This window comes from Diceros bicornis, chromosome 25, assembly GCF_020826845.1.
Source record: "Diceros bicornis minor isolate mBicDic1 chromosome 25, mDicBic1.mat.cur, whole genome shotgun sequence".
Classification (NCBI taxonomy): domain Eukaryota; kingdom Metazoa; phylum Chordata; class Mammalia; order Perissodactyla; family Rhinocerotidae; genus Diceros; species Diceros bicornis.
This window is the reverse complement of record NC_080764.1, coordinates 4106666-4133307: the sequence shown is the minus strand read 5'-3', so window position 1 is coordinate 4133307 and position 26642 is coordinate 4106666. Positions and strand designations below refer to the sequence as shown.

Below are 26642 nucleotides of genomic sequence, written 5' to 3'. Positions count from 1 at the left end.
GCAGGTGGGAGGCTCTTCTCTGTGCTGACCTTCTCCAGAGGCCTCTATGTGTGCCTGTGCATATGTGTGCACATGCGTGCATAACTGTGTGTGTGCACATGTATACGTGTCTGTGTTTCCAGGTGTGTCTGTGTACACGCATATGTGCACGTGTGTAACTGCACACACATAGGGAACTCTGACAACCGCAGGATGAGCCTCCTGCCCCACGAGGGGCTGGAAGAGGAGCAACAGACCACAAGAGAATGCCCTGGGGACACCCTGCCAAGGGAGACCCGTGGGGACCCGTGCAAGCTCCAGCCTCATCACAGCCCCCACGCGGAAACGCCCAGCCTAGGGGCAAGAGGTGGCCACTCCGGCTCCCGCGTCACCCTTACGTGATGGAGTGGTTCCAGAACACACAGACGGGCTTGGTGCGCTCCTCGGTCTCCAGCAGGGTGTACTCCACCAGGACGGGCCTCTCTGGGGGGCTGGGGAGCGGCGCCCCCTCGCTGTACACCACCGCGCTCACCACCGGGGTGTTAATGACGGGCCGGTTAGGCAGCCTGTGTTGAGAAGCGAGAGCACAGGGACAAACGCACTTAGAAAACACCTGGGTGCCACCGTGAGGAGGACACAGGACAGGCGTCTCTCTAGGAGGGACTGAATCACAGGGCTCGAGTGCGGAGCCAAGGCCTCTGCTCTCGGGCAGGGCCTGGGCTGTGACAGCATCGTGCTCCATGCAGGTTTTATCACTGATGGGGCATGCACACGGAGCGTGTCACCTGTGGGTCAAAGGCGGACTTCACTTAAAAATGAAGAGAAAGTATGTGCGAGGAGATGGTGCACGCCATAATATGTAACAGCAGAACCCCTGGAAAGGGCTGAAATATCCAATAAAAGAAACCTAGTGGGATAGTGACAGCTCATGGAAGAATCTCATCCAGCCACTAGGAAGGATGAACATGAAGACGAAAGACCCAGGGAAGGATCTGGAAATGGTATTAAGGTTGATAAAGTGGAGCCTCGCAGTGTGCCCGCCTCTGATCAGGGCCACGAAGCCCCTTTGGGCATGATTCATTTTTCCATCCAGTATCCACCGAGCAGCCCCTAGTGCTGGGGCCACCAGCGGCCCAGGGCAGACAGGTGTCAGGGGATGGACCCTCTGAGCAGGAATTATACTCCTGAGCCTGGTGTGTCAACGGTATCCACCGAGGCTCGAGGCGGGATGTGTGCTGGGAGGGGGCGTTCTTGGCAGAAACTCAAGTGACAGGGCCCATCTGGCAGATCCAGAACCTCTGTCCAAGGGCAATTCCAGGGCACTGGTCTCTGGCCTTGGGCCAGGGTCACAGTGAAATGTCCTTATTCCGATGTTCGGGTGGTCGAGACTTCGACTTACGAAAGCCTCAGAACTCTCCAGAAACAGGCCCTCCATGCCCTCATGGGGATGGCCTTACCGGAGGCTGCGGCGGTCGGGGTCATAGTGCTCGGGCAGGAGCTGCCCCAGGGTCCGATAGATGATGACCAGGACGACGGCGAACTGGCCGGGCTCCTGGGGGTGCCTCTTCCGCCTCCTGAACGGGGCCTCCCTCTCGGCGCCGGGCTCAGGGTGTGCCATCTGCGGGGCGGCCTTGCGACCTGCCGGCCTCACCGTGGGGCCCTCTGCAATGTGAGCACAGAGTGTGAGCGTGGGGGCCGGACACCTGGGGTCCCACCAAATTGCCTTCTACTTGAGCAAGTGCTTCCTTTAGGAAGACATGTTCTGTGGGAAACAGCAGGCAGTTCCTCAAAAGTGACCCTGCAATCCCACCTCTGGGTATGCGCCCTGGAGAACTGAGAGCAGAGACTCAAAGAGATACCATATACCCACATTCACAGCAGCACGACTCACAACAGCCAAAAGGTGGAAGCAACCCAGTGTCCATCAACAGAGGAAGGGATAACAAAAGGTGGTCTAGCCACACAATGGGATACTATTCAGCCTTAAAAAGGAAGGAATAGTGGCTTAGCGGTTAAGTGCGTGCTCTGCTACTGGCGGTCCAGGTTCGGATCCCGGGCGCGCACTGACACACCACTTCTCTGGCCATGCTGAGGCCACGTCCCACATACAGCAACTAGAAGGATGTGCGACTATGACATACAACTATCTACTGGGGCTTTGGGGAAACAAAAAAGAGGAGGAGGATTGGCAATAGATGTTAGCTCAGAGCTGGTCTTCCTCAGCAAAAAGAGGAGGATTAGCATGGATGTTAGCTCAGGGCTGATCTTCCTCACAAAAAAAAAAAAAAGGAAGGAAGCATGGACACACGCTACAACAAGGATGAATCTTAAGGACGTCACGCTAAGTGAAAGGAGTCAGTGAAATACTGTAGGATTCCACCTACATAAGGCTCCTGGACCTGTCAGATTTGTAGACAGAAAGTAGAATGGTGGTTACCAGAAGCTGGGGGAGGTGGGATGGGGAGTCAGTGTTTAATGGGGACAGAGTTTCAGTTTCACAAGATGAAAAGGTTCTGGAGATGGATGGTGGTGATGGCTGCACAACAATGTGCACGTACTTAATGTTGCTGAACTACGCACCCAAAAACGGTTAGGATGGAGAATTTTATGTTACACGTATTCCACCACAATTAAACAAAAAGCAACAGCTGTCATGTGATGACCAGCTGACGTCCACCCCCAACGCAGGGGTCTCCCCAAGGGCTGCTCAAGGAGCATGTGGGGGAAGTGTGAGTTCATGGGGGTTTGTGTCTCATGTTTTTATTTCACATAAAACACAGGCGTGTTTTAAACCGTACAAGCTATAGGCATACGAGAGGCCATGTATAGATCCCATAAATAAAAAAATATATATATTTTGGGGGGTACCTGCTTAAAATTTCTCTCCACTGACTGGAGCGTGCAACCATGGATGCTGGAGGCCCCGGTTTAAACCTGAATCCCCGTCAGCGTGCCCATGGGGTCACAGGTGGGGGCATCAGCCCTCAGCCCACCCCACCAGCAGGGGAACACTCCCTTGCTTCTCCCCTAACCTTGCAGGAGGCACACATGGCCACACTCAGCCACAAACGACACAATGCCCCCTGGCTGCACCTCTGGAACCATCCAGACCACCCACTGCCAGCACAGGCTGCTGGAGAGCGTGGGCTCCAGGGAGGCGGGAGGGGCAAGCCTGAGGGACAGGGAGGTCTTGGAGGGGTGACTGTGGCTGGGGAGGGGGAGGGCCTGGGAGACGAGCCTGTGGAGGGGCTGTAAGATGCGATGGGGGAGGGTGTCATCTCTGGATGGGGACGTTGCACACTGGAAGGCCCGAGGCTCAGAAGAGCTAACTAACCAATCCGAGCAAAACGCCCTCTGACCAACTGGTGTCCGCCCCTGCGAGACGGCACACACTCCTTCCACGTCCTCCCACCCCTGCTCACGGCCACGCTGGTCAACGACTGGTTAACAACACTGGTTAGCCCCACTCAGGCTGCTTAACAATATTGCTTAGAGACACTCAGGCTGGTTAGTGACACGGATTAGCCACACTCAGGTCGGTTAACAACCTTGGTTATGGACACTGGCTTTGGGGTCAGGCGGGGATGCGGCTCTAATTGCTACAAGGGTTGCTGTTTTTCAGGGTTTGTGCTGAGCGGCGTTCTGGAAGGTGAGCATAGGAGGCCACAGCTGGTGTGTCTCACCGGCCCAGTGCAGGGCGTCACCACCCATGTACCTGCTTTGGCACGCCTCACCTAACTGAGCGGTCCCCAGCTCCTTTCTGGAGGGAAGGCAGTGCAGCCTGGGGGCTTTCTTGAGTGACAGGGCCAATGCTCTCCCCAGGTGCTCCCTGGGCTAGATGATCCTCCCAGGTCCCCCCACCCCCACTTGGGCCAGACGCCACCCAGTCAAGGGCTCCGACTTGACTTGGGCGGATGTAATTATCCTTGCCCAGCAAGTACATTTACAAGTTCTCCACTCCTATAAAGTCCCATAAAGTGGGAAGCAAAGGAAGATACTGACTCAGTTCCCCCTAAGCGTTCCCCACAGTCTGCTCCTGCGGCCTCTCATTTAGTGGCTTCTCTGACACAGGAGAGGGTTCAGCTTCCAGGTGGCCCCTCGCAGGAGCTGGAGGACCCCAGAGCACGCCTCGCAGCAGTGAACAAGCCCACCCCTTCCTTGTGTTGCGCCTGGCTCCAAACAAATCACTGAGTCTAAGGCCTTAGTTTTTTCCATGACTCTACTGGCTCGTCGTGTCTCCAACTAATGAGTCAGTGGGCGAGTGGGCACGGCAGACTCCCCTCGGGTGGGACATCCAGGGGCACCTCACCCCAGCAGAACAGGCGAGACTCACCGTTGCACCGTCTGGGCCAAGGGTGGGCCAGGGCATGAGGAGGCTAGGGCCCGGAGGCCGGGGCTGGCACGAGAGCCTGCCTAGGAGAGTCAGGGCAGAGGAGGGATTTGGGCCAAGGTGGAAAGGTGAGTGTCTGAGGTGGAGGGGGCCGGCTTGGCGATGTCCAAGGTGGGCGTGAAAGGGGGCAGGGGCCACCCTCCAAGCCAAGCCCTAGGGCCGACATGGTCATCCTGTAGGTGGTGGAGAGAGAAGCAGGTCGTCCAGGACGGACATCCAAGCAGCTGGTGGGACGCCGAGGGGCCCGGACTGCACCCCCTCTACCTCCTGAAAGCTCACCCAGACGGGTCTCAGCCGCGCTTGCGGCTCATGGAGTTTACGATGCTTTTCCTCTGCTTCCCCGCCTCGGGGCGAGGCAGGGGTTTGGGGAAATCGACAGGGGAGGTCACAGAAGCCAGGGGGCGCGTCTTCTCATCAGTGAAAGAATCGGGGGGTTTACTCCGTGGTGTCTGTGCTAGCTGACATTTCAGCAGGGAAAGTAAACGCCACAGTGAGTAAAACGCGTGTACAGGGCTGAGGGGACCTGGGCGTCAGCCAGTGGCTGTCGGGACAGCAGGGAAGCAGGTACCAGAAGCTTCTTCCACAGGGTTTTCTAAAGCAAACTTGGCTCCTGTGTGCCCACTCCTGACGGTCACAGGCCCGAGAGATGACCCAGTGGTCAGTTCAGAAGCAGAAACACTGACAAGCTCAGAGAAAGAGCCCACTTCTAGGCCCAGATAGTAAGCAGTTTATGTACATATGCACATACGGCACTTCTGAGGAGAGTTCCGACCAAATACACTGCCAAACATGAAAACCCAAATCTACCCCAAATCAAACACAGCTGGAAAGACGGGGTCAGTATCGAGCATGATCCTACATCAGACAAGACCTCTTTAAAAGTTTCTGAGACACTTGAATAATAGTATCATATAACCAACAAATAAAACTGATTTACTAAAAACATTTCAAATTTTAAATTGTCCATTGTAGAATTTTACGTTTTTGAGTCCCTATTATTTTGAGATGTTTTCAGTAGCTGGAGTGGATCTGTGAAAAACACTTTGAGAAAAGTCAAAACGTTTAAGCCGTTTGGTATTATAATCCTAACCCAGGACTGAGGAACTGCACACAGACGGCTTCCGGTTTGTTGGTTTGTTTAGAGGGGTGGGGGCCAGACTCTAAAGTATTCCCTGCACGTAGAAGCAGATTTTCACTGCACATCCAGGAAGACTAGCTCATGCACAATGAAGGGCTCTCTCGTTTGTCACTTTATAAATTAACTGTTTGTAAGAAACGACCCGCCCTGCCACTCGGGTCTGACACCAGCAAACCCCCGTCGGCCCCCCGATTTCAGGGTGCATATGCAACGTGCCCCCACAGAATGTGCTCTCCTACGGAGAACTGTCTTGCTTATTCTCCCAGGACCTTTCAGAGGTCCCCACCCTCCAAGACCTCCCACGAGCAGCACTGGGTTTCTAAGAGGCTCTACCTTTTCTCTCGGGTGGTTTGAAGAAGTCAGCAGAGAAGACAACGGAGGACTCCAGCTCTTTTGGGAACTCCTCACGAATGTCCTGGAACCGCGGCACCCTGGCGCCCGTGAAGTTAAATGTGTCGAAGACGTCGACAGCAAGAACTGTGGGGACAGTTCACTTCCATCACACACGACTCCCAACTCCTCCCACGGAGCTCTCTCAAACCATCCCCAGAACTGCTGTCTCTGACCAAGGATCTTGATAACAGAATCTACTCCTCCTCTTCTGTGTTCTTTAAACCTGCTGACAGTTACCCAGCAGAAAACCTCCACGTGAAGGGAGAAAACACGGCGCCAAGTTCGACGACTGAATGTCGCATCCGAGAACCATCTGGCTCGGGTCTGCTGGGGGGGCCCCAGGAGACAAGCATGGTGTGCAGTGTGCGCCTCCTAGCCCCAGCCCACGGATATGTGACTTTCCTGCAGTTGGTATCCCTTCCAGGTGGCAGAGATGGATTGTGATGGAGGCAACAGAACTAAGAAGCCCTAACTCTCTCTCTCCCTCTGTCTCTAGCAGGCGCTAAGACGGATCGAAGGGGCTCGTGACTTCTGTTTGTTCGCCGACACTGTCGAGTCTGAGGCTGTCAGGGTGACTTTCCATTGCTGCTGACTGTCCCTGCCTTGGGGGGTCTGATGACAAAGAGGCTGACAGTCACCCTGCATGCTCCAGGCAAGCCACCTCCACCCCAGCGCAGGGCAGGCGGGATCGGAGGCTCAGGAAGGGCCTGGGATGTGCAGCCCAGCCTGAATATCTTCTGGTCGGGAATCGAGGGCCCCTCCCGGGTCAGCCCCTGAGGGTTCACGTCAGGGACGCTGCCTCCAGGTTAAAGACCCAGGTCCTTTCCGTGATAGATAACTGGGTCCATCATGGGGTGACTCCATGGGAAGGGACAAGCCCTCGGTACTGCCCAGCGCCCCCCACGTGGGTGCTTAGTAAACGCGTGCAGGAGGAGGAAGCAAGGAGCCCCTGCCCCCAGCGACTTTCTGTCTGGGTGGGTGGGGGCTGGTTCCACCTTCCGGGGCTTTCTCTCCATGAAGGAACCCGACCATTTAAACCTCTGTCCCTGAGAAGCATCTCCTGGGAGCTGCGGGTGACTTGGTCCCTCAGGCATTTGCTCTGTTGATGGCTCAGCCCCTGGCCCAGGGAGGGTGGGTGTTCCCCACTGCCCAGGTGCCCAGCCACCCAGTCCCACGTCCCTCCTTGGGTCTGGGCCTCTCTGAGTGAGTCTGGACCTGCGGCCAGACCCTCCACACCCACTTCCCTAGACTGTCTCACACCCAAGTCCTGAGAGGCCCAAGGACCACCAAGATCATGCCCGCAGCTCCTCGACTCCTAGTCTCCCCTGCTCAGCACCTGTGCCCGATTTCCTGGGCCTGGCAGTGACGCGTGTGTGTCTGCCGATCATCTCTGACAGGCTGGACAAGGAGAGCTGCATTCTCCCCATTTTACAGACAAGGAAACGGAGGCAGAGCTGGTGACCCATCCTGAGAGATGGCCAAGCTGGGCTGTATCTCAGATGGGCCCCGGGATCCGCCCGGAGAGCATCCCCTGCCCTCCACGCTGGCACGCAGCCCTTACTCATGTTGGCGGTGACGATGACGAAGGGCCTCAGGTAGGTCCGCCGCACGTTGCGCGCCACGTTGCTGAAGTAGGCCTCGAAGCGCCTCAGCAGCTGCGCGGCGCCACCCTCGCTCCGCTGGATCTGCTCCCACGCGGCCCTGGTGCCCGGAGCCAGGAGGGCGCTGCCCGTGCGGACGACGTCCTGGTCAGACAGACAGACAGATGGTGCTCAGCTCACATGCGCGGCCACCCCATGGGGGCCTGGCTAATGTGACAGGGCACACCAGGTTCTAGAAACCTTTAGGTCACCAAGAGCAGGCTGGGCAGGATCACAGCAGGGAAGAGACTGTTGGTGTTTCAACTTCAAAGACATTGTGTCAGGGACAAGCCCTGATGGTGGTTCACCAAGTGCACCCCGAGATGCAAAGGGGAGATGCCCCTGGTTACATGAGAACCCCCAACCCCACCAGGTAAACCGCTGCCCCCACCGCTGAGCATGCAGTTGAGGCAGCCTGGGGACACGCTGTGGGTCACTCTGTGGGTGGCACTCCCTCCCCACACACCTCGGGGTTTATGTGAACAGGTGGACAGTGCAGGGCACACATGGGAGGCCGTCCACCCACGGGGGCTTGGCCCCAACCCAAGACACGCACCAGGAAGGGAAACTTCTGTTTGCAAAGAATTGAAAATGGGAACAACTCCATGGGCCCAAACTCTCGGGCCTGGACTGAAATGCAAGCAGGGGCCCTGCCTAGGCCCTGGGGGCTCTGCATGGACAGGGAGGCCCCCCAGGGGCTCTGCACAGATGGGGAGGCCCTGCAGGGGCTCTATGTGCATAGGGAGGACTAGAGAGGAGTGAAGAGGAAGCACAAGGTGACGCTGTGCCCCTCCAAGAGCAGTCACAAACGTCTCCTCACCAATTATTCTAAACAGACGTTTCTTAGGGGCCCATTACTTGGACAAACACAAAACAGGATGGTCCTTGTAGGAGACAGCATGTCCTTCTGAAAGCAGGACCCCGGAGTGTGTGGTTGGGACTGGGGGCTCTGGAGCCCCACCCTTACAAGCTGTGTGCCCTTGGCTCCCTGTGCCTCAGTTTCCCTACCTGGAAAATGGGTGGTAACTGCTCTACATCACAGGATGTGTGTGGGGAATCAGTGGGCTAGTTCACGTAAACCATGTGGGACACTGTCCGGCATGTAAGAAGTGGTCAGCTGTTAGCGGCCACAACTGTCATCAACACTGTGGTCTGCACGTCCCCTGGACAAAATGCTCCTAATGCTGCCACTCCGCTCTGCTGGTCACTGCACTGGCCTCGGCTCACATGTGGAAAGTGACGCTTTGCCCTAAGGACACCGGGTACGAGGAGCTGTCACAACCGAGTGAGGGCTCCCGGCCGTCCTCTGAGCCCCTGCAGGGCGCCTGAGCTCCCGGCTCGTCCCCCGGCCTGCGGGGCTTCCCTGAGGGCTATCCACCCACCACCTCCTACCTCGTGGAAGTCGGCGTCCCGCGTGGCCGCCAGGTCGAAGCCCTGCTGGCCGCTCTCGTGCTGCAGGATGCGGCCCAGCAGCTGGTAGGCCGTACGCACGTCGTTGCCGAAGAGCGCGCCCGCGTGCCACGTGGCGTTCCGCAGCGCCCTGGCCAGCCGCAGGGACCCGTCGCCATCCATCCGCGTCTCGTTACGGCTCAGCTTCTCGTTCTGGAATGACGAGGGGAGCAAACGCCACATCTGCAAACCCACCGTGGTTGCTTTGAATCCTTCCTCTTATTCAGAAATCCCCTACTTTCCGGTGGAAACTTCCTTGTCAGGAAAGAACTTAAAAAACCCAGAAACCCAAAAATGAACTTTGGTTGATCACTGTGGCACGAGAAAGGAGGGTCTCTCAGGCCACAAAGCCCTCGGAAAAAGACACTAAGTGGAAGACGTGAGAGAGTAGGACGCAAGGAGCAGGGGGAAGATGGGTGGGCAGCGGACGCGGACGTGGGGACTGAGTTTCCAGAACGAGGCGCAGAGCCGGGTCCTGAGGGAAAGAGGATGTGAGCGCCGATGCTCCCGGGGCACGCCCGGCCCGTGACTCGAGCCCACCCCGTCCAGTAACCCCGTCCGCATGCAGTCCCTGAGGCGCGGGCCTACCACGGCTTTGAGCTCCACGAAGGAGACGGTGGTGCAGTTAAAGAGCTCGGGGGGCAGCCAGCCCTTCTCCCCGCTGCAGTGTCGGACCGCGTTCCCTAGGAGCAGAGAACGGACTCGTAAAACCTGAACCTCGGATTGTTAATAACGCTGGTTTATCCGAATGGATTTAACCCAGGGTATTCAGTGAGGTGTGAACCCCAGGGGTGACACGCACCCCTCGGCTGGCCCAGGGCCAGACAGGTGCCACGGCCGTGAAGCCAGCACAGGCTCTCTCCTCTCAGGCCTGGGGCTGCGTCTAAAGCTGCCTGACGCTGACAATCCGGCCTCGCAGCCGGCCTGAGCTGTCCAGCGACTATAGGCAAACACCTGAGCAAGTCCGTGAAAAAGAAATCAGCTCAGTCGTTTGCGGAGTACCAACCGCTTCCACGTGCACCGCAGGCCTGCCTCGAATCCGACTCGGAGCCGCGTGCTTTCCGTGCATCGTCTCACCGAATCTCCCAACACCCCTCCTGGCGTGGACGCAGCCACCATCCCCATTTCACACGGAGAACCCAACGCTGCGAACAGTGACACGGCCTGTCTGAGTCCCTCGCCACTTGCTCTCTGTGTTTTCATTATGCCCTTTCCAGGTTTTGTCATTTACTATTAAGGAAAAAGTTTTCTTATTTTCTCCCAACACTTTGGCTAAAGAAATCTTTCAACACGGAACATCTGTGAGTTCCGACACCTCGGCCAGCTCTCCCGCAAGCCATGTGCCTCTGTCCACTGCTCTGCCTGGAATGGATGTCACAGGCCACGGTACTTACCCACAGATCCCTTGGGGCATGGCACTGCAGCCGGCTGCCCGAACTTGGTCTGTGGCCACCAGATGCCGGCCTCAAATGCCCTGGGACATCCGTTGTAGATCACTGAGGGACGGAGGAGAGAAGGCTGCTCAGCCCAGCGAGGCTGTGCCCGCAAATGTGAGCGCTCTCCGAGTGCTCCTCCCTGAAGGAGGCCCTGCCCCACCAAGACCCGCACCCCTGACATCTGCCCCCAGTCAGTGCTAGAATGGCAGGGGGTGACCTAGGCTCCGACCCACGCCCTCCTGGAGAGCCAGGTTAATTAAGGCCAAGCGGACACATTCAGACCATGAGTCTGCCGAGTGTTCCCCGAACCCCAGGAGTGTGTGACGCACACCCAGACACACACATGCACACTCGAGCCCAGCAGCCTGTCCCCTCGAGGTGGCCTGAAGGAGAGGGTCAAGGGGCAACTCGGACCTTCACAGCCAAGCATGGTGACCTCAGCAAAAGGGTTGTCGCAGCGGTTGCACTGGCGGCCAATGACGCCGGGCTTGCAGGCGCACTGCCCAGTGTCAGTGTCGCAGGTGCGGCTGTGGGAGCCGTGTGGGAAGCAGTCACACGGCAGGCAGGCATCCTGGTCCGGGGGCCTGTAGTAATTCTCCTGCAAAACCCAGAAGCAGCACGTGGGCCTTCAGACGCCGGCAGAGGCTCTGCTCCCGGAGGGATGTTTCCTGACCTGCGTCCAGGTTCCAGCCCAGCTTCTGGGCTTCTCCCTGCTGCCCTCCACCCGCGTCCCCAGGGTGGGCAGATCACGGGGGCCACCGGGCCAAGCGGGGCAGGCTCTTTCTCCAGAAAGCACCCCTCTTTCATTTCTTAGCAAACACTTATTATGGGCCACCTTCATATTTGTTCTAAAGAGGATCAGAGATTCAAATGGAGATCTATGTACGAGGATGGTTTTTGGAGCCCTTTCTTTTTTAATCGTGAGAAATTAGAAGCCTGAACATCTACCGTGGGCAGGTCAGGGTGATGGTCAAGAGCGTCAGCTTCCAATTCGGACAGTCCTGGTTTACACCCAGCTGGGCCGTTCACGGGCCACACTGCCCCTGCCAGGCCACTCGGCCTCCCCAGGTCCAAGCGCACCCCACTGAAAACTGGGACGGGCTGTGACTTGGGCAGAGCTGCGTCCAGGCTTCCGTGCCAGGCAGGGACACAGAAGTGTCCCCACGGGGGTTCCAACCATGCATGTTTAGTGCTCGGGAGGGAGCACGACAACATTAGCAGTCACCCTGGGAGGGGGGATGGGCGTCACCGTCACCTTTCAAATTCCTTTCTGTGCTTTTTATAATTTTCGATGAGAAAAAAATTCTAGGTACATTTTCCCCAAATACCCTCCCCACTTTCCTCCCACTTTGCCACCCACGGACGCCACAACAGCCGACTCACTCCACGTGGCTTTCCCAGTCCTGATCTGCTACGGCCGTTATGATTTTTCATTTAAGCATTTCAAGAGACAAGTCACGGTCCGTTTCCAGAGGCACTGTGGGGCACCTGGGACATTACTGACGCTAAGCAGACCGGCGGGGAGGGTCAGAGGGCACCCGTGACGGCAGTCTCCCTTCCTGGGTCAGCAAGCCCATCCGCGTGACAGTGTGTGGCCCTCGCCAAGCAGCTGCGGTTACCAGCAGAACTTCCCTTTGGGTTTCAAGTTACTGACAGCTCGAAGGCAGTTGACATAACGATTCTGAAGGTACATGACATTTTCCAGGAGGCCGAGGGGACCGGGTTTTCATATGATTTGGGCTGAGAACACTGAGGCACGTTCAGAGACCACGAGAAGGAGAGCCCAGTGCTGTGCACGTGAATGACAGAGTCCCGAGGTGGGGTGTGGGCTAAGCTTTTCATATTTTTAAAGTTTTGGTCATCATTGAGTGCAGGTATGATAAAAGATGAGGGAAATGGCCAAGTAGGAGAACTGTGGTTGGTGCTGAGGATGAGCTGACCTCACAGAAATTGCTGTTTCCTGTTACCAGCTGGGTGTGGTGCTGAGGGTCCTAGTTCCCATGGTCTAAACCAGCTCACAGGTGGAAACCAGCCCTGGTGTACTCACAGTACAGCAGTGGGCAGCAAAAAATCTAAAACTACATTTGTACATAAATGTATGTGTGTGCGGGCATATGCACTGTGATTTCCCTGGGCTCCAGACCCACATGCATGTAAATGTGTCCAGGTAGATGTGTGTGTAGCTATGTGTGTTTATGCATGTGTAGGTATGCGTGTGTGTGCACGTGCACGCTTGGCCCTCTCCCTGGGCTTGGCCCCGTGGTGGGCTGGGGGACGTGTCTGGCCATCTACCCGCAGCCCGGGCCTCACCTTGCACTGGCACTGCCCATTGGTCTTGTTGCAGTCGGGGTCGAAGCCTTTGCCCACAGCACAGTGGCAAGGTCCGCACACAGGGTTCCCCCACCAGCCTTTGGGGCACGGAAGGTCGATCCTGTCGGGTAAAAAAGGATGGAGGATGGAAGGTGTACATAACTGTCCTTCTCAGAACCAGAGGAAGCCTCCTGGAGGCCTGCAGCCTTGGCTGGCCTCGCTCTGGGCACCAGACAAGGCTCGAGGGGCCTCAGTTTCCCCCTGCTGACCCTTAGAATTTCGAATCCTGCTCCCAGCCCTCAGGGGCCCCATGTTGGCTCTACCTACAAAGTTGTTATTTTTTAAATAATTTGTTTGCTCACTTTTTTCTTCTACTTGGAAGACACAGGTGAGAGCCCCAATCCGGCTTCCTGCCAGCACGACATCACCACATTCATTCTGCCCTGCACCCACCCAGTGACACCTGGCTCACGGGGGCTCAGTGACGACTGAGGTCTTCATGACTCCAGACTAAGCCCAGCTGCCCCGGGCAACCTTCTCCCGGGACCCGGGGCATCTGCCAGCTTGAGGATCCTGAACAAAGGAATCTGGAGCATCCATGGTTCCCCAGCTCCCTAGGTTGAACACTGGCCACATCCCCACAGCCGCTCAGAGCAGCCTTTCCACAGATGCAACGTGTACCTCAGTCAGGTCGGTGCGGCCACGGGCTGGACCCGGTGGGCTCAGAATCATCAGAACCGCCCAGTCCTGCCTCATAAGGCAGCATACCTGAGATGAGCGCTGTCGAAGGTGACAAGGCCTGGCCCACCCCTCCAAGTCATTGTCACTGTCCCCTACCTCCCCTCCCGACCTGACCGCTCACCTGAATGTCACCTGCAGACCTGCCTGCCTACAAGATGCCCCCCAAGCATCTTTCAGGCTCCTCAAAACAAAGTGTCGCCCTGTGTTTACTATCTTGGCTAATGGCACTCCATCTGCCCACCCACCCAGTGGTCAACCTCACTCGCCCACCTGATAAGCAATTATTAAGTACCGACTGTGTACACAGCAGGGGCATAAAAACGACCAGGGCAGGGTTCCTGAGCCCAGAAGCTCCAGCCTGGTGTTTACGGATCTGCATTTACAGTGTGAGGACCACAGAGCCTTGGCATACCCCTCCTGCTCACTGCCTCCTCAGCCCCGCAGTGCCTACAACACCAGCCTCCTAGCTGGTTCCCTGCCTCTGGTTTCTGCCTGCTTCAACCGTACTCCAGGCAGGAGCTGCAGGCCTCTGAGACCCAGACCTCATCCTCCCACTTTTCTGCTGGGCCCCACGGCCTCCACAAAGTCGAGCTCTGTTGCTGCTTGCAGGGGAGGCCCCCCTCCCAGGCCTGTCTGCCTTCCCAGTGCAGGACATGCCCGTGACAGCACGTGTCTGGCTCTGCCCCGGGACAGACCCGCTAAGCTCTTTAATCTGGCCTCATCCCACTGCTGCTCTCCGGCTCTGCCCCACTGGTTTCCCCCTGGAATTCTCTCTCCCTTCAGCCTCCCTGGCTCTGGCTCCCATCCCGTCGTCATCCAGCAGGCTGTCTGGTACTTGTCTTCCCATGAGATCACTGAGAGCTCAGGCCGTGTCTTGTTCATATTCTGGTCCCCAATGGACAAGGAGCAGAGGGAGGCATCCCTGCCAGTAGGAGCAGGCTGGTGCCTACGTGGCTCCAGCACCGGGATGGCCGGCACAGGCCGAGGACCACCAGCCGTGACTGCATCACCTCTGAAGGGGCCAGAGTCTTGTGGAGAAGCAAGTGGCCCCTCCTGGGAGAAAGTGACTGACCTGTGAAAACTACACACCTGGGCCTGTAGTAACTACACTAGGCCTTACTCGCATGTCAGACACCACCCCAAACCCCTGACTCGAAGGATAAAGTGTTTCTGTAACTACACTCCTCTTCCCGTGTCTGAGCGCCTGCCTGACCCGTGCATAGTGGGTTCTAGATGAATGAGTGGCATTGTCTGTTTGTGGAGTGGAAACTTGCTCAAATGGGGTTAGTTTGAGATGCCCAGTTTGATTCTCATTTGTTTCACGCCAAATTTGAAAAAAACGTAAAATCTGTCCTTGTTATGCAGAATTATATGTGTTTTCGGGTTAAATGACAAAGAGGACAAAATACGTCGGGGGAGCAGCAGCCGCGCGGACTCAGGGCGGCGGCGTCCTGGGGCGTGCCCTTACTTGTTCTCACAGTACTGCCCGTAGTGGCTGGGCCCGCACTCACACACGTAGCCCCGCGGAGAGCCGGGGTTGCGCACGCAGGCCGCGACGTGCTCGCAGGGGTTCAGGTGACACACGTCCACACACCTCCTTCCAAAGTACCCTGTGGGGACAGGCCAGCGTTACCCCCACCCCAGAACCTCCAGCACCGCAGGTCCACCTTCTGGGGCCTGACCCTCTGGGTGAAGACGTCTCGAGCAAGCTGGCTGCCCTGAGACTCACTTTCCACGCTACCCCGCGGAGTGAAGAGGCCGGGGCACCGTGGAGTCACGGGAAACAGACATTCGGTGGATCAGACTTGGAAGTGCAGAGATGGGGGTCTCCCAGGCTGTCCCAGGAGGGTGGGAGCTGGAGGGTAGGGAGTCCCGGCCACCCCAGCACACTTGGTGCGGGTACCAGCTGAGCATGGTCGCCGCACCTCAAAATTCAGAGGTGACCACTGAATCTTGTAAAATGTGTACTTTTCACTAATTCTTTCCCTCCTGTCATCACGTGCCCCGAGGATAAAGCCTGGTGTGCCCCTCTGCCCCAAGTGAAGGAGAGATGTGGGAATGCATCTTAAGAGGAGAGGGCCCACTCCTTGGTCACAAAGCCCAGGGCTCCACAGACCCCCAGAGAGTGGACGGGGGAGGCGATGCCCCAACTTAGCTTTCTTCAGTGTATTTCAAACAGCAAAGGCGTCGCCCTCTGCTGACGGGCATCAGGAAAGAGGGGGCGTGGGCGCCGGGGCCCCACCTTTGTCGCAGACGCAGGAGTAGCCGTCCCAGGCGTCACGGCAGTGGCTGTGCTGAGGGCAGGGGCTGGAGGCGCACGGGTCCTCCACGTCACAGCCATCCTCCACCCTGACTTTGAGGGCGTCGTTCATGTTCAGTGTGGCGATGTTGGTGGACGTCTCCCCCATTCTCACTCCCTGTGTTACAAAAGGGCAGCTGGCCTTGGTGCCGGGGCTTTGGGGCGGGAGGAAGCCCGAAAGGTAACTGGCGGTTAAGAGAACCCCAAGTTCTCTCGGGTCCCTTGTTTCAGTTTTCTACAGAGCCGGGACGGGTGGGGTGAGAGGAGCAGAGGTCACTTCTGCCTCCATCAGGTTTGTATTCCAGGTGGGGAGACGGCCCACTCGGGAATGAAGGCAGAATGATTCCATATCCCAATCATCCCATGGTTAGCGTCATGAAGGAAAAATAAACGAGGGTAATGGGAGGGCAGGACTCTGATGAAGCTGGGTGAGGCAGCTCGTGGAGAAAGGGGTGTGCAGAGGGCATCTGGGCACAGGGGCCACCATGCAAGGCCCCATAGTGGGGCTGCACCCGGTGAGTTCCAGGGCAGGAGGCCTGGGTGCCCGGAACATGGCGGAGACGCGGAGGGGAGCTCGGAGCACAGGCCGGGCCAGATCACGGGGGTGTAGGGGCGTTGAAGGCAAAGGAAAGTAAGGAGTTGACTTCTCTGCAGCGGGAGGCCCAGGTGGGGGGCATGAGCAGGTGCCGTGAGCTGAGCTACTGTATAAGCAGCTCACTCCGGCCACTGCTAGGACGCTTGGACGAGGGGACGAGTGTGGGACCTGTGCAGGTGAGCACGGGGGTGGACTGGGTGGGGCCGGTGGAGGCAGCGAGAGACAAATCTGGACATGACACGAGGGTAGAGCTGCGGGAGGCTGACCGTGGCACGGTGGTGGGGGATGGTGGGGCAGAGCCCAGCACAGGGGGCCTGCATGCCCCTGACCTTGAGAGGAACCATGGGGGAGGATGGGTCTAAGTTGGAAATAGGATTTGTTAAGGTTGGGTTGGCTATCAAACAAATTATTTGGTTACTGAAAACTAACAAGTCGACCAACAGCACCAACGGCAGCGCTGACAGCCCCTGAGCCAGCCATGAGGGGGTGGGCGCCCCGAGCTCTGCCATACCTGCATGCAGCCCCGGAAACCACGGCGCACAGAGACCTTATCTTCAGAAACGCCCCCCACGATGATGCTTCTCATCTTCAACCCCGGAAGCTGGTTCCCAATCTGCACCGTGTCCTGTGCAAGGAGAGGGGGGCTGCATCCACCATTCTGGAAACATCTGGCTGAGAAGAACGTGCTCGAAGGCCAAAATGCAGTCACTGCTTTGGCAAGCTCCCCACAGCCTGAGGACACCTGGGCCTCCAAACAGAGGTCCGGCCGGGCTCAGCCTTCTCAGTGGAGAACACGGCTGACTGAGGGTGATGGGCAGGGCGCAGGAACCAGGTCAGAGGACACGTGTCCGAGTCCCAGCCCAGCCAAGATGGTTAGCTGGGGGGATAGGGGCCACCCTCCCACCACCATAATGGGCACCACTAACGAGCCACTGTGTGAGAAAGAGCTTGGTAAGCTAGGAGATGGCAGCAAATGGAAAACATGTCCACTGTTGCAGGAATCTAAGAAAGCCTCGGCTGTATCCTCAGGCCCTGGAAGGCGTACACGTGGAACATGGCAGCTGTTTATTCTCAGAACCAGGTGTGAGACGAGTCGAGACTTCAAGAGCACTTAAGAGTCACAAGTAGCCCCTTAGTGTGTGGGCGTCCCGTAAAAATGCCTCTTGTTACCGGCTGCAAATCATGGAAACCCAGTGTGGTCCAGCAAGTGTTCTCTGAGCGTGCCCTCCTGGAACACCACCTGCCCATCTGGACGGGCGCACCTCTCTGGTGTCCCACGGTCCCCTCTGGTACCTGGGTCTCATTGCTCACCCACCTTCACGCACCATGCACTCTGAGGGCAAGAACCCATGCGTGATTCCTCTTTCTACCCCAGAGGTTTGGGGCTGAGCACACAGTTATTGCTCAAGACAGCTTTGCTGAAAGAAACCTCTGCTAAAGGTGCCGGTGCATCATGATGAGACACACAGGTGGACAAGGTCCAGTTCCTGATGCCAGGAGCTGACCATCTAGAAGGGGGATGAAGGGCAGACACCAGTGACCTCAGCATAAGGGGAATGTGGGACCCAAATTCAGGGGGGCCTGGAACATGCATCCCCAAATCCACAAGAGCTCTGGTGGGTCCTGGCGCATGGAGGGGTCCCTCTGTTTCCCACGGGCCTGATGAAGGGGTCTGTCCCAAAGAGGGTGCAGGTGCTAACTCACCTGGTCCATCCCATAGTCCAAGGTCATGACCGCCAGGTACTTGATGTCTTTGCCCTCCTTGGCGCTCTTCAATTCTATCAGCAGGTGGTGCCACTCCCCATCGGTCACACGTGACCTGGACAGCTTCATGGATGCCACGTCTGAGGGGCCATGGGACACCTCAAACTGAACGTAGTTGTTCAGGATCTGCAGGACAGGGAGAGCCACACCTACCGATTGATGTGATGATGACAAAATAGAAAATACTTTGCAGTCACTTAAAAATAAAGCCATGCAAACAGACTTACTGCTGGGCATTGCATCAAAGATAGACTCACAAATTAGGCAAAGTTTAATTTGGTGTTGTTGCCAGTAAGTCTCTTTAGAATTACACGCCTTTTTCTATGGTAAGAAGCGTCAAATGTTGACACAGGTCAAGTAAGATAAAGCCTATTAGATAAGTACTGGGAACAAGCACAGTTTCAGGTGACTAGTGCGCTCTTATTTTGGACATAAATGTTACACTTTATGAGATGAGATTCAGGTCACCACATTTAAATATATGTACAAAACTCAGAAACCAGCATTGTAACTGGCCTAAGACGTTCATGTTTTAAGAAAACGTAGTCAGGGGCAACGCCAAGGTCTTATTTCCCCTAATGGAGGACTAGGCAGCTTGGACCAACCCTCCTCCTGAGCACACCTAGAAAAATGAGACAAAATATTAAAGCATGCCTGTCTGAAGGTATCAGAGTGACTCAAGTCATTGTAGAGGTACAGAGCCATAACCAGGGAAAAATGGGAATCTGAAAATAATTTTGGTGTTTGCCTTGCTCTGTTGTCATCAGCTGGTTCTGGAAGACACAGCTGAGGCTGAAAGCTGAGCAGAGCTTTCTAGGCTCATGGCGCTGGGAGGATAGTAACTAGAATTCAGAGCCTGCCCAGGGTGGGGGCTGCCAACCAGAAGCAAACGTGGGGGATAGTGACATCACCATCCTAGTTTCAAATTCTCTCTTATTCTTCAATACAATGTCCAGCACTCAATCAAAAATAACCAAGTACCTGAGGAAACAAGAAGTATGCTTGAAAACCAAGAGAGACAGACTCATGGGAATCCAGACAATAAAATCATTAGACACAGACTTGAGAATAATAATAATAATAAGAAAACAGATTCAGGCAACCACTAGATGCTTACTTCTGGAGGTAAATGCTACATTTCATGAGATAAGATTCAAGCTACCATGTTTAAACACATGTAAGAAAGATAAAAAAGTAGCATTATAACTAAACTAAGATACTCATGTTTAAAGATAACTTCAATTAAAAGACAGAGTAGATTAAAAAATAAAACAACTATAGTGGACTGCTTAAAAGAGACACACCTAAAATATAAGCATACAGAAAGGTTGAAAGTAAAAGGATAGAAAAAGATACATCTAATAAACACCAACCAAAAGAAAGTTGGTGTAGGGGCCGGCCAGGTGGCGTAGCAGTTAAGTGCGTGCGCTCCCCTTCGGTGGCCTGGGGATCGAGGTTCGGATCCCAGGCATGCACCGACGCAACGCTTGTCAAGCCATGCTGTGGTGGCGTCCCATATAAAGTGGAGGAAGACGGGCATGGATGTTAGCCTAGGGCTGGTCTTCCTCAGCAAAAAGAGGAGGATTGGCAACGGATGTTAGCTCAGGGCTAATCTTCCTCACAAAAAAAAAAGAAAGAAAGCTGGCGTAGCTATATTAATAGAGACATAGTAGACTTTAAAGCAAAAATTACTAGAGATGAAGAGGATTTTCATAACGAAAACAGAGTCAATTTTCCAGGAAGATAAAACAATTCTAAATTTGTATGTGCCTAATAACACAGCCTCAAAATCTACAAAGCAAAAACTGACAGAACTAAAATGACTAAGAGATAAATCCACAATCAAGGTTGGAGATTTTTAACTCACTTCTCTCAGTAACTGAGGAAACAGACAAAAACCAAAATCAATAACAATATAGAAGATTTGAATGCCACAATTAACAAACTTCACCTACTCAACATATATAGAACACTAGAGAACACAACTGCAGAGCACGCATTCTTTTCAAGTATGGGTGAAACATTCACAAAAATCACTAAATGCTGAGCTGTAAAGCAAGTCTCAACACATTTCAAAGGCCTGAAATCATACAGCATACGTTCTCTGACCTGCAATTATGCTAGAAACAACAAAATGATTTACTAGCAAATGCCACCTGTTTGCTAATTCAGAAATATACTTGTAAATACCCCATGGATCAAAGAAGAAATTATGATGGAAAATAGACAATATTTTTTAACTGATTATAAAGATAATGCGCTCAATAATGTATTTTGATTTTCAGTCTCAATCAATAATCAATTGGGGAGGATAATTTTTCATCTTTTTACACTTTGTTTCCTTTTGTTCCACAGACGTTTACGTCAACTCGTTAATTTCCCTGTCCATTCTTTCAGTGTCCTTACTAACAAAACCCCAAAGCCAGCAGATCAACAATAAAATTGACGTATGTCTATAAACAAAAGCGATGCCGGTAGAATGCATCCCAGGACCACGAGCACCTTAGGTCTGTCCCCAGACGTAAGAGAGGCATTCGACAATAATGAGGTTATCCCACTTGACAATGCAGGCGGATTTCGGGCGCCTGAGAGCAATTACCCAGATTGTTTGGGCTGCAGGATGACTACGTAGCTTGTTTGGCTGGCCATGGAGGCGAGGGAACACCTCAACTGCTGTCCCCGGGCCCGCAGGAGGCTCCGTTCCAGACACGTCACGTGTAAATGGCCCAGAATACTCCTGCAATGCCCGGCTGAACAGCCTTTGGGAACTGCCCCAGGGTGGCCTTCTGGGTGGCAGGCCACTAGGGTCTGGAGGATCACCCCAAGGTCACCACTCTTGCCACCCAGCCTTCCACAGGGAGGGGCTGCCACAGTGCCTGCCAAAAACCCTTGATCTTTGGATTAGCTACCCATAACGTAATTACTCAAACAATACGGGAGTTTGTGGATTTCAGCGCTGTTTCATGCTTTTTTCCTACCGAGACCTCAGTGCCAAACGACAACTTGCAAGCCCTAATTCATCACCTGAATCGAAAACAGCCAATTTAATTTGTTCCAACAGTGAAACAACCACAGAGCAAAATACCATCCCCGGGCAGAACTGCACTTGCCAAGTTTTGGCCCAGAGCTAGCTCCTGGGACTGCCTGGTGAAATTATGAAACTACGAGTTAATAAGGGGAAAACAATGACAGCTGTAATTATCTCGGATGCACAAACTGCATCTTCAGTACGATCTGAATGGGCCTGCGCCGGAAAACACTCCTGAGCAAGGATGCAGGTGAGGGGCCGGTAGAAGAAGAGAGGGGGGCTTCTGTTGGGGCTCTGAGCTCCCAGCGCCCGGCCCGGACAGGGTTATTCACAGCCTTCTTGGGGCCCTGTCCTAATTCATCTGTTGACAAGTCTGGGGCCCACCAGCCCACCGGGAGCCCTCGGGGCCCTGCCCCCTCTGACCTCGCACAGGGAGCTCACAGGAGACGATGGGAAGCACCTCTGGCCTCTCCCTCTGCCCCTGCCACACAGAAATGTTTCCAGATGGACGGCCCACAGGGGCAATGCAAGAAGGTCCTGTGGGCATTGCAGGTGGGTGACGAGTGAACTATGGCACCTGGAGGTCAGAGTCTCTAGGCCTCAGATTCCCCCATGCAAAAATGAGAGATTGGAGCCGATGCTCTGTGAGGTCCATCTCACCTCCGACCGTCTCTGACCCCAGCACAGTCTGCCCTGTCTGGGAATTAAGTCCGCTCCACACTGGGCAGAATAAGAAGTCCCAGGACCCAAGAGAGTGAAGAGAAATGATGCACAGCTAGGTGAGCACATGAGGACTACAGCAGAGGGGACCACAGCTAGCTCCGGGAGGAAATTCCTGACTGTGGGGGCCATTACACCTGCAGTAGGCTGTCCAGGGATGACAGCGGTGTGTTCAGGTGTGGCCTGGGACTGAGGCACAAGTAGGCTGGTCTAGGGGCAGAAACTCCGTGCGCTGAATGGATGGAGGAGGGAGAGCCCTCAGGCTCCTCAGGGTGAAGATAATGAATGACCCGTGTGAAGGAGGTCGGCGCTGCTCGCTGAGCCAGTGTGCCCAGGTCCACCACATTCACATGTGCACAGAGACATGCGCACACAGACACACACATGCACAGATACACATATGCACACAGACACACATATGTACACAGACATGCACACACACGTATACATACTTGGAGGAAAGTCTGGAAAAAAGATAGGGAAGAACGAGGTGGTTATGTAGCACCCTGCTCAGGCACGATCCCCCCAGGCCACCGCCAATCAGGTCTAAGAAGAGTCATAAAGTAGACCTTCCAGGAGGGACAGCTGCCTGTGTGATCCCTGCTCAGACAGGGGTCAGAGGTAGCAGGGTTTACATCAGAACATTCTGTTCCTGCTGTCACTGCAGACAGGAAGCACCTGGAGACGTGAGGGCAGGAGGAGCGCTTAGCCCAGGCCTGGCCGGGTGAGCCTGCCACCCGCACCCGAAGGTCCCTGTAGCTGCCCATAAAGCAGAGTCTCCTGGACTCTCAAATATCTCAACACCCCAGTCGAGGGCGAGAACTGCCCCCTCGCCTCCGGTAGAGACAGCTGGAGGCAGAGGGGCAGCCTGGCGCGTTTCAGAAATTAAAGTAACTTATTGCTCCCTTGTGAAATACCTACAGAGCTGGGAAGATGCAAGGGGAACTATTTGTGACCAAAAAACTAGGGAAGAGAGTGCATTAAAATAATCTTTTAAAAGGTTTTAGGCACGCTGCCAATTATCCAATGTTTTCAATAAACAAAACAGTAAAGACCAAAGCGATTAAGAGCACACATGTGTAAGGTGATTCAATTTTTAGGAAGACTTTTTGGAAACTTCTAGCTGGGTTCCACCTCCTAGAAATAACAGCAGGCAAGAGCACTCTCAACCACAACTGACAGAGGCCGGCCACTTCCACCTGAAGGTGCTCACGGCCTCCTTTAGCTCTGAATCGCCTGGAGACCGCAGCTGCCGTCTACAGCAGCCCTCGGCTGAGTTTCGCTGCCAAGGAGCTGGGCCACTGGGTCCCCCCAGCCCCACTCTTACTCCTTCTCAGGCGAAAAGGATGGAAATGAACCCCCCGAGGGAATCCAGAGCTGCAGGCTGCCTTCCCCGCACTTTTCCCTGTTATGAATGGCGCGATTGTGCTGCTGCTCGGGAAGCACGCTCGTGTTCCCTGCACGCTCATGTTCCCTTTCTTCTTCACCCCAGAGAACCCACTAGACTGGCATGGAGAGGAGGGCGGTGAAGCAGCGAGGTTCCCCTCCATGGGTGCACTGGGAAGCCAGTGCTTTTGGGGCTGAGATGCCCGAGGGCTCTGGTTACATCACTCAGGCACACACCTGCCCCGCAGGTGCCCAGGGTGGGACGTGGTTCTCGCTCACCTGGAGATGGAGCCTGGAGGACACGCCTGCTGTGGCCTCCATCAGCACGCCGTCCTCCTTCCTGGTCCGGAACATGAGGCCCAGGTACCAGGGCACAGAGATGGTGATGTCCAAGTCGCTCCAGGACACGACGCTCTCCCCGCTGAAGCGCTGGGGGTGAGGCATGACTGTGGACACAGACACGGGGACCTCTGAAAATCAGACAGCCTCTGAAGATCTTTTTCAGCTGCAGGGGACAGAGATGGGCTCCCAGGGAGAGAGGAGGGAAGGAATCCTGGGCCTCTTTCTTTTAATGCAAAGGCCGGTTTCAGACTTCCATGCATACAGCATCTAGCCCTCTGAATCCAAGAGCCGTGGGCTCTGCAGAAACCCATCCCCTGGGACTCATGCCACCTTCCTGAGGAGTGAAGCCGAAGCCTGCAGGTTCCGAACCGTGGCCAGGGTACGGCAAGGGCACTCAGGCTGGACGGGAGGCAGAGTGGGACAGCTCAGCACCCCTGGGCTCAGTAGATGAGGATGCTGGGGGCCCGGTGAGCCCAGCCTACCTGTCCCACCCCAAACCTGGCCAGGTGGGGGCCCCAGGAGCAGGAGCTGGGGCTGTACGGAGGATGATATCCTGATGGGACAGCACACGCCCCTAACCCTGCAACCTGACCCACCGTCAGCTGGTGTCTGGGGTGGGTTTCCAACCCACCTGGTGATGAGCACAGAGGTGGGAAGGCTGCTGGCCAGCCTTGGGGCCCCCCAAACTCCCAGATGGTTTGGAGGACCAGGGAGGTGGCAACGGGGGACCAACAGCCTCATCCAGTCTGTTATGCTTGGAAAAACCGTGGGTGCCAGATAGACCACTAGGCAGGCAGGATGCAGAGTCAAACCAACTTCATCATTTTGCCTCCAGACTCCTGCGTACCACAGGCAGGGCCCATCCCAGAATCTCACCCTAATTCCTCCAGGTGGGACGGCACAGGCCTCACCACGAGGTGGTTAAAGACGAGACCACCAGCACAGGGCACCCAGCTAGGGGCTGCCTTTGGGGGCAACGCATCCTCGTGAGCACCGGGTGTCTGTTTCCTGCTCTTTTGAACCCAAACCCTGGCAGCTGTTTTCTCTGGCACAGCTGTAGCCGGGACTCGCGGCCTCCATAACAGGAACTCTGGGTGTGGGCAGCCCTGCCCAGCACTGTGTCCACCCAGTCCTGCTGTCCCCTCCCTGCGGTCTGAGCTTCCCATACACACTAGTCAGCCAGGGCTGGGCCTGACCTGTCTACAGGGCCCCAAGGGGTCCAGTCCACCTGCTGCCCGGAAAACAGACCCACTGGGCCTTGAAAGATGTCCCTCCTATTCCCATGGGTTTGCGGCCAGTGGGTGACTCCAGGGCAGGACTCCTAGGGCCATCAACTTGCTATGAGCACTGGGCATCTCCAGAGGCGGATCCAGGGGGCACGCCCAAACTTATCTGGCTTTAATCTACCCCTTTCAGTTTATCTTAAAATTAAAAGGCGTCAATGATTTTAAAAACGATGACACTTATTTAATGTTGTTTGCTTCAAAATGAATGAACTGTTTAAAACCTGCCAGTGTCTATGACAGCATACTAGACGCAGGGGTGGGTGGAGGGAGCTAGGCCCCATCTTTGATGCCCACGGCACGGTCCAGTAGGGAAGCAGCCAGCCGGGAGGCCCCTCTGGAATGAGGGGGGGGGACTGGGGGGTCCTGGGCCCGGGGAATTGCCCTTTCAGGCCGCGGTGTGCCTGTGGGGGCAGGCTGCAGCCACCAGGAGGCCCAGCCACGCCCCATCTTGCTTCTCTGACACTCGGGGACTCCCGACGTCATGCTGGTGCTGCTCAGACGAGGTGCTGCGTCCTGCAGAGCCGTCCCCAACCCCCCCTGCTCCAGTTCCACCTATTGTGGTGCCCCCACGAGCCCCCTCAGCCTCTCACCCCAGCCTAGGCCCTGTGCATGCTCCCACGCCCCCTATGCCTGGGAACACACGGGCCACCAGAGGCTGCTGGCCCTGGACACGGAGACCCACACGAGTGGTCCCGGGCACCCGGCACCCAAGAGCAACACGTCCGAGGCCCCGTGGTGGGGCAGGCACCGACAACGCCAGGCACTCACCTTGCTCGCAGTTCTTCCCGCCGAACCGGAGTGGGCACTCGCAGAGATAGGTGTTCCACCTGCTGACACAGGTGCCCCCGTTCTGACACCAGGTCCCGTCGCAGAAGTTCCTCTGAGCGGCACAGCCTGGAAACAGAGTGCACAGCGCAGTCTCAGAGCGGGAAACACAAGCAGAGCGTGACACGGGGGGATCTGCCGCTGTTTCCTAACACGGATCTACGCTGTGGGAAGACTGAGCCCAGCGAACAACAGCCAGAGGGAAGGTGGGCAGGCCCAGAACCCTCCGGCAGTGGTCAGCGTAAGACCTGAAGTGGCACAGAATGCGCTGCCCATGTCTGGAGATTCTGGGCCTCTGGGCATCCTGCCAGCTGGCTGGGTCATCTGATTACATGCCCAAGTCCCTGGGATTGAGTGCCCCCGGGGTTGGTGGCTGGCCAGCCCAGCAACATCACCACCACCCCACACTGCAGAACCCCCAGGCCCCAAGAGCAGCCCGACCTCGAGCCCGGGCTCCCTTCCTGGAGGCCCACAGCTGGGCGCATACGGGCTCGGTTCTAGGAAAAAGTCACGGCCCAGGATGTGGAGGTGGCCTTCCCCTGCATGGCCACTGAGGCCCAGCCGGGCACCACTGCTACAGCCCCATGAAGCCCTGGCTGTCATGCCGTACCTGCCCTGGTGCCATTGTTGGCGATGAAGGCGGCCATGTCCACGTTCCTGCCATCGATGGACAGGTTCCGCATGCAGCCCACGAACTGCCGGTTGTGCACTGGGAAGTCTTCAGGCAGGTTGGGGACGCCCCCCAGGAGAAGAGGGCCTGTCAGATCCAGGGACCTGAGGAGGCAGAGCCAAGCTCTGTGACATCCAGGCAGCGAGAGGCAGCCACGTCACAGCGGCCTCTGCCACCGGACACGCTCATCATCTTGAACGTCAATCAATGAACAGGGAGCCAGGAAGGCAGGCGGCCAACAGGCCAGAACA

The 26642-nt window shown here is 55.9% G+C and overlaps 1 protein-coding gene across 1 annotated transcript in view; it reads right to left on the bottom strand.

The window, feature by feature from the left end:
* CELSR1 (cadherin EGF LAG seven-pass G-type receptor 1) overlaps positions 1-26642 on the bottom strand; it is a 149832-nt gene that overhangs the window by 22379 nt on the left and 100811 nt on the right. Inside the window, 16 exon segments of the mRNA XM_058568133.1 lie at positions 378-545; positions 1437-1641; positions 5841-5984; positions 7462-7645; positions 8933-9142; positions 9578-9672; positions 10384-10485; positions 10840-11023; positions 12736-12856; positions 14945-15086; positions 15719-15893; positions 16882-16995; positions 18075-18260; positions 23548-23714; positions 25665-25790; positions 26332-26495. Of these exon segments, the coding sequence (XP_058424116.1) occupies positions 378-545; positions 1437-1641; positions 5841-5984; positions 7462-7645; positions 8933-9142; positions 9578-9672; positions 10384-10485; positions 10840-11023; positions 12736-12856; positions 14945-15086; positions 15719-15893; positions 16882-16995; positions 18075-18260; positions 23548-23714; positions 25665-25790; positions 26332-26495 (2487 nt within the window).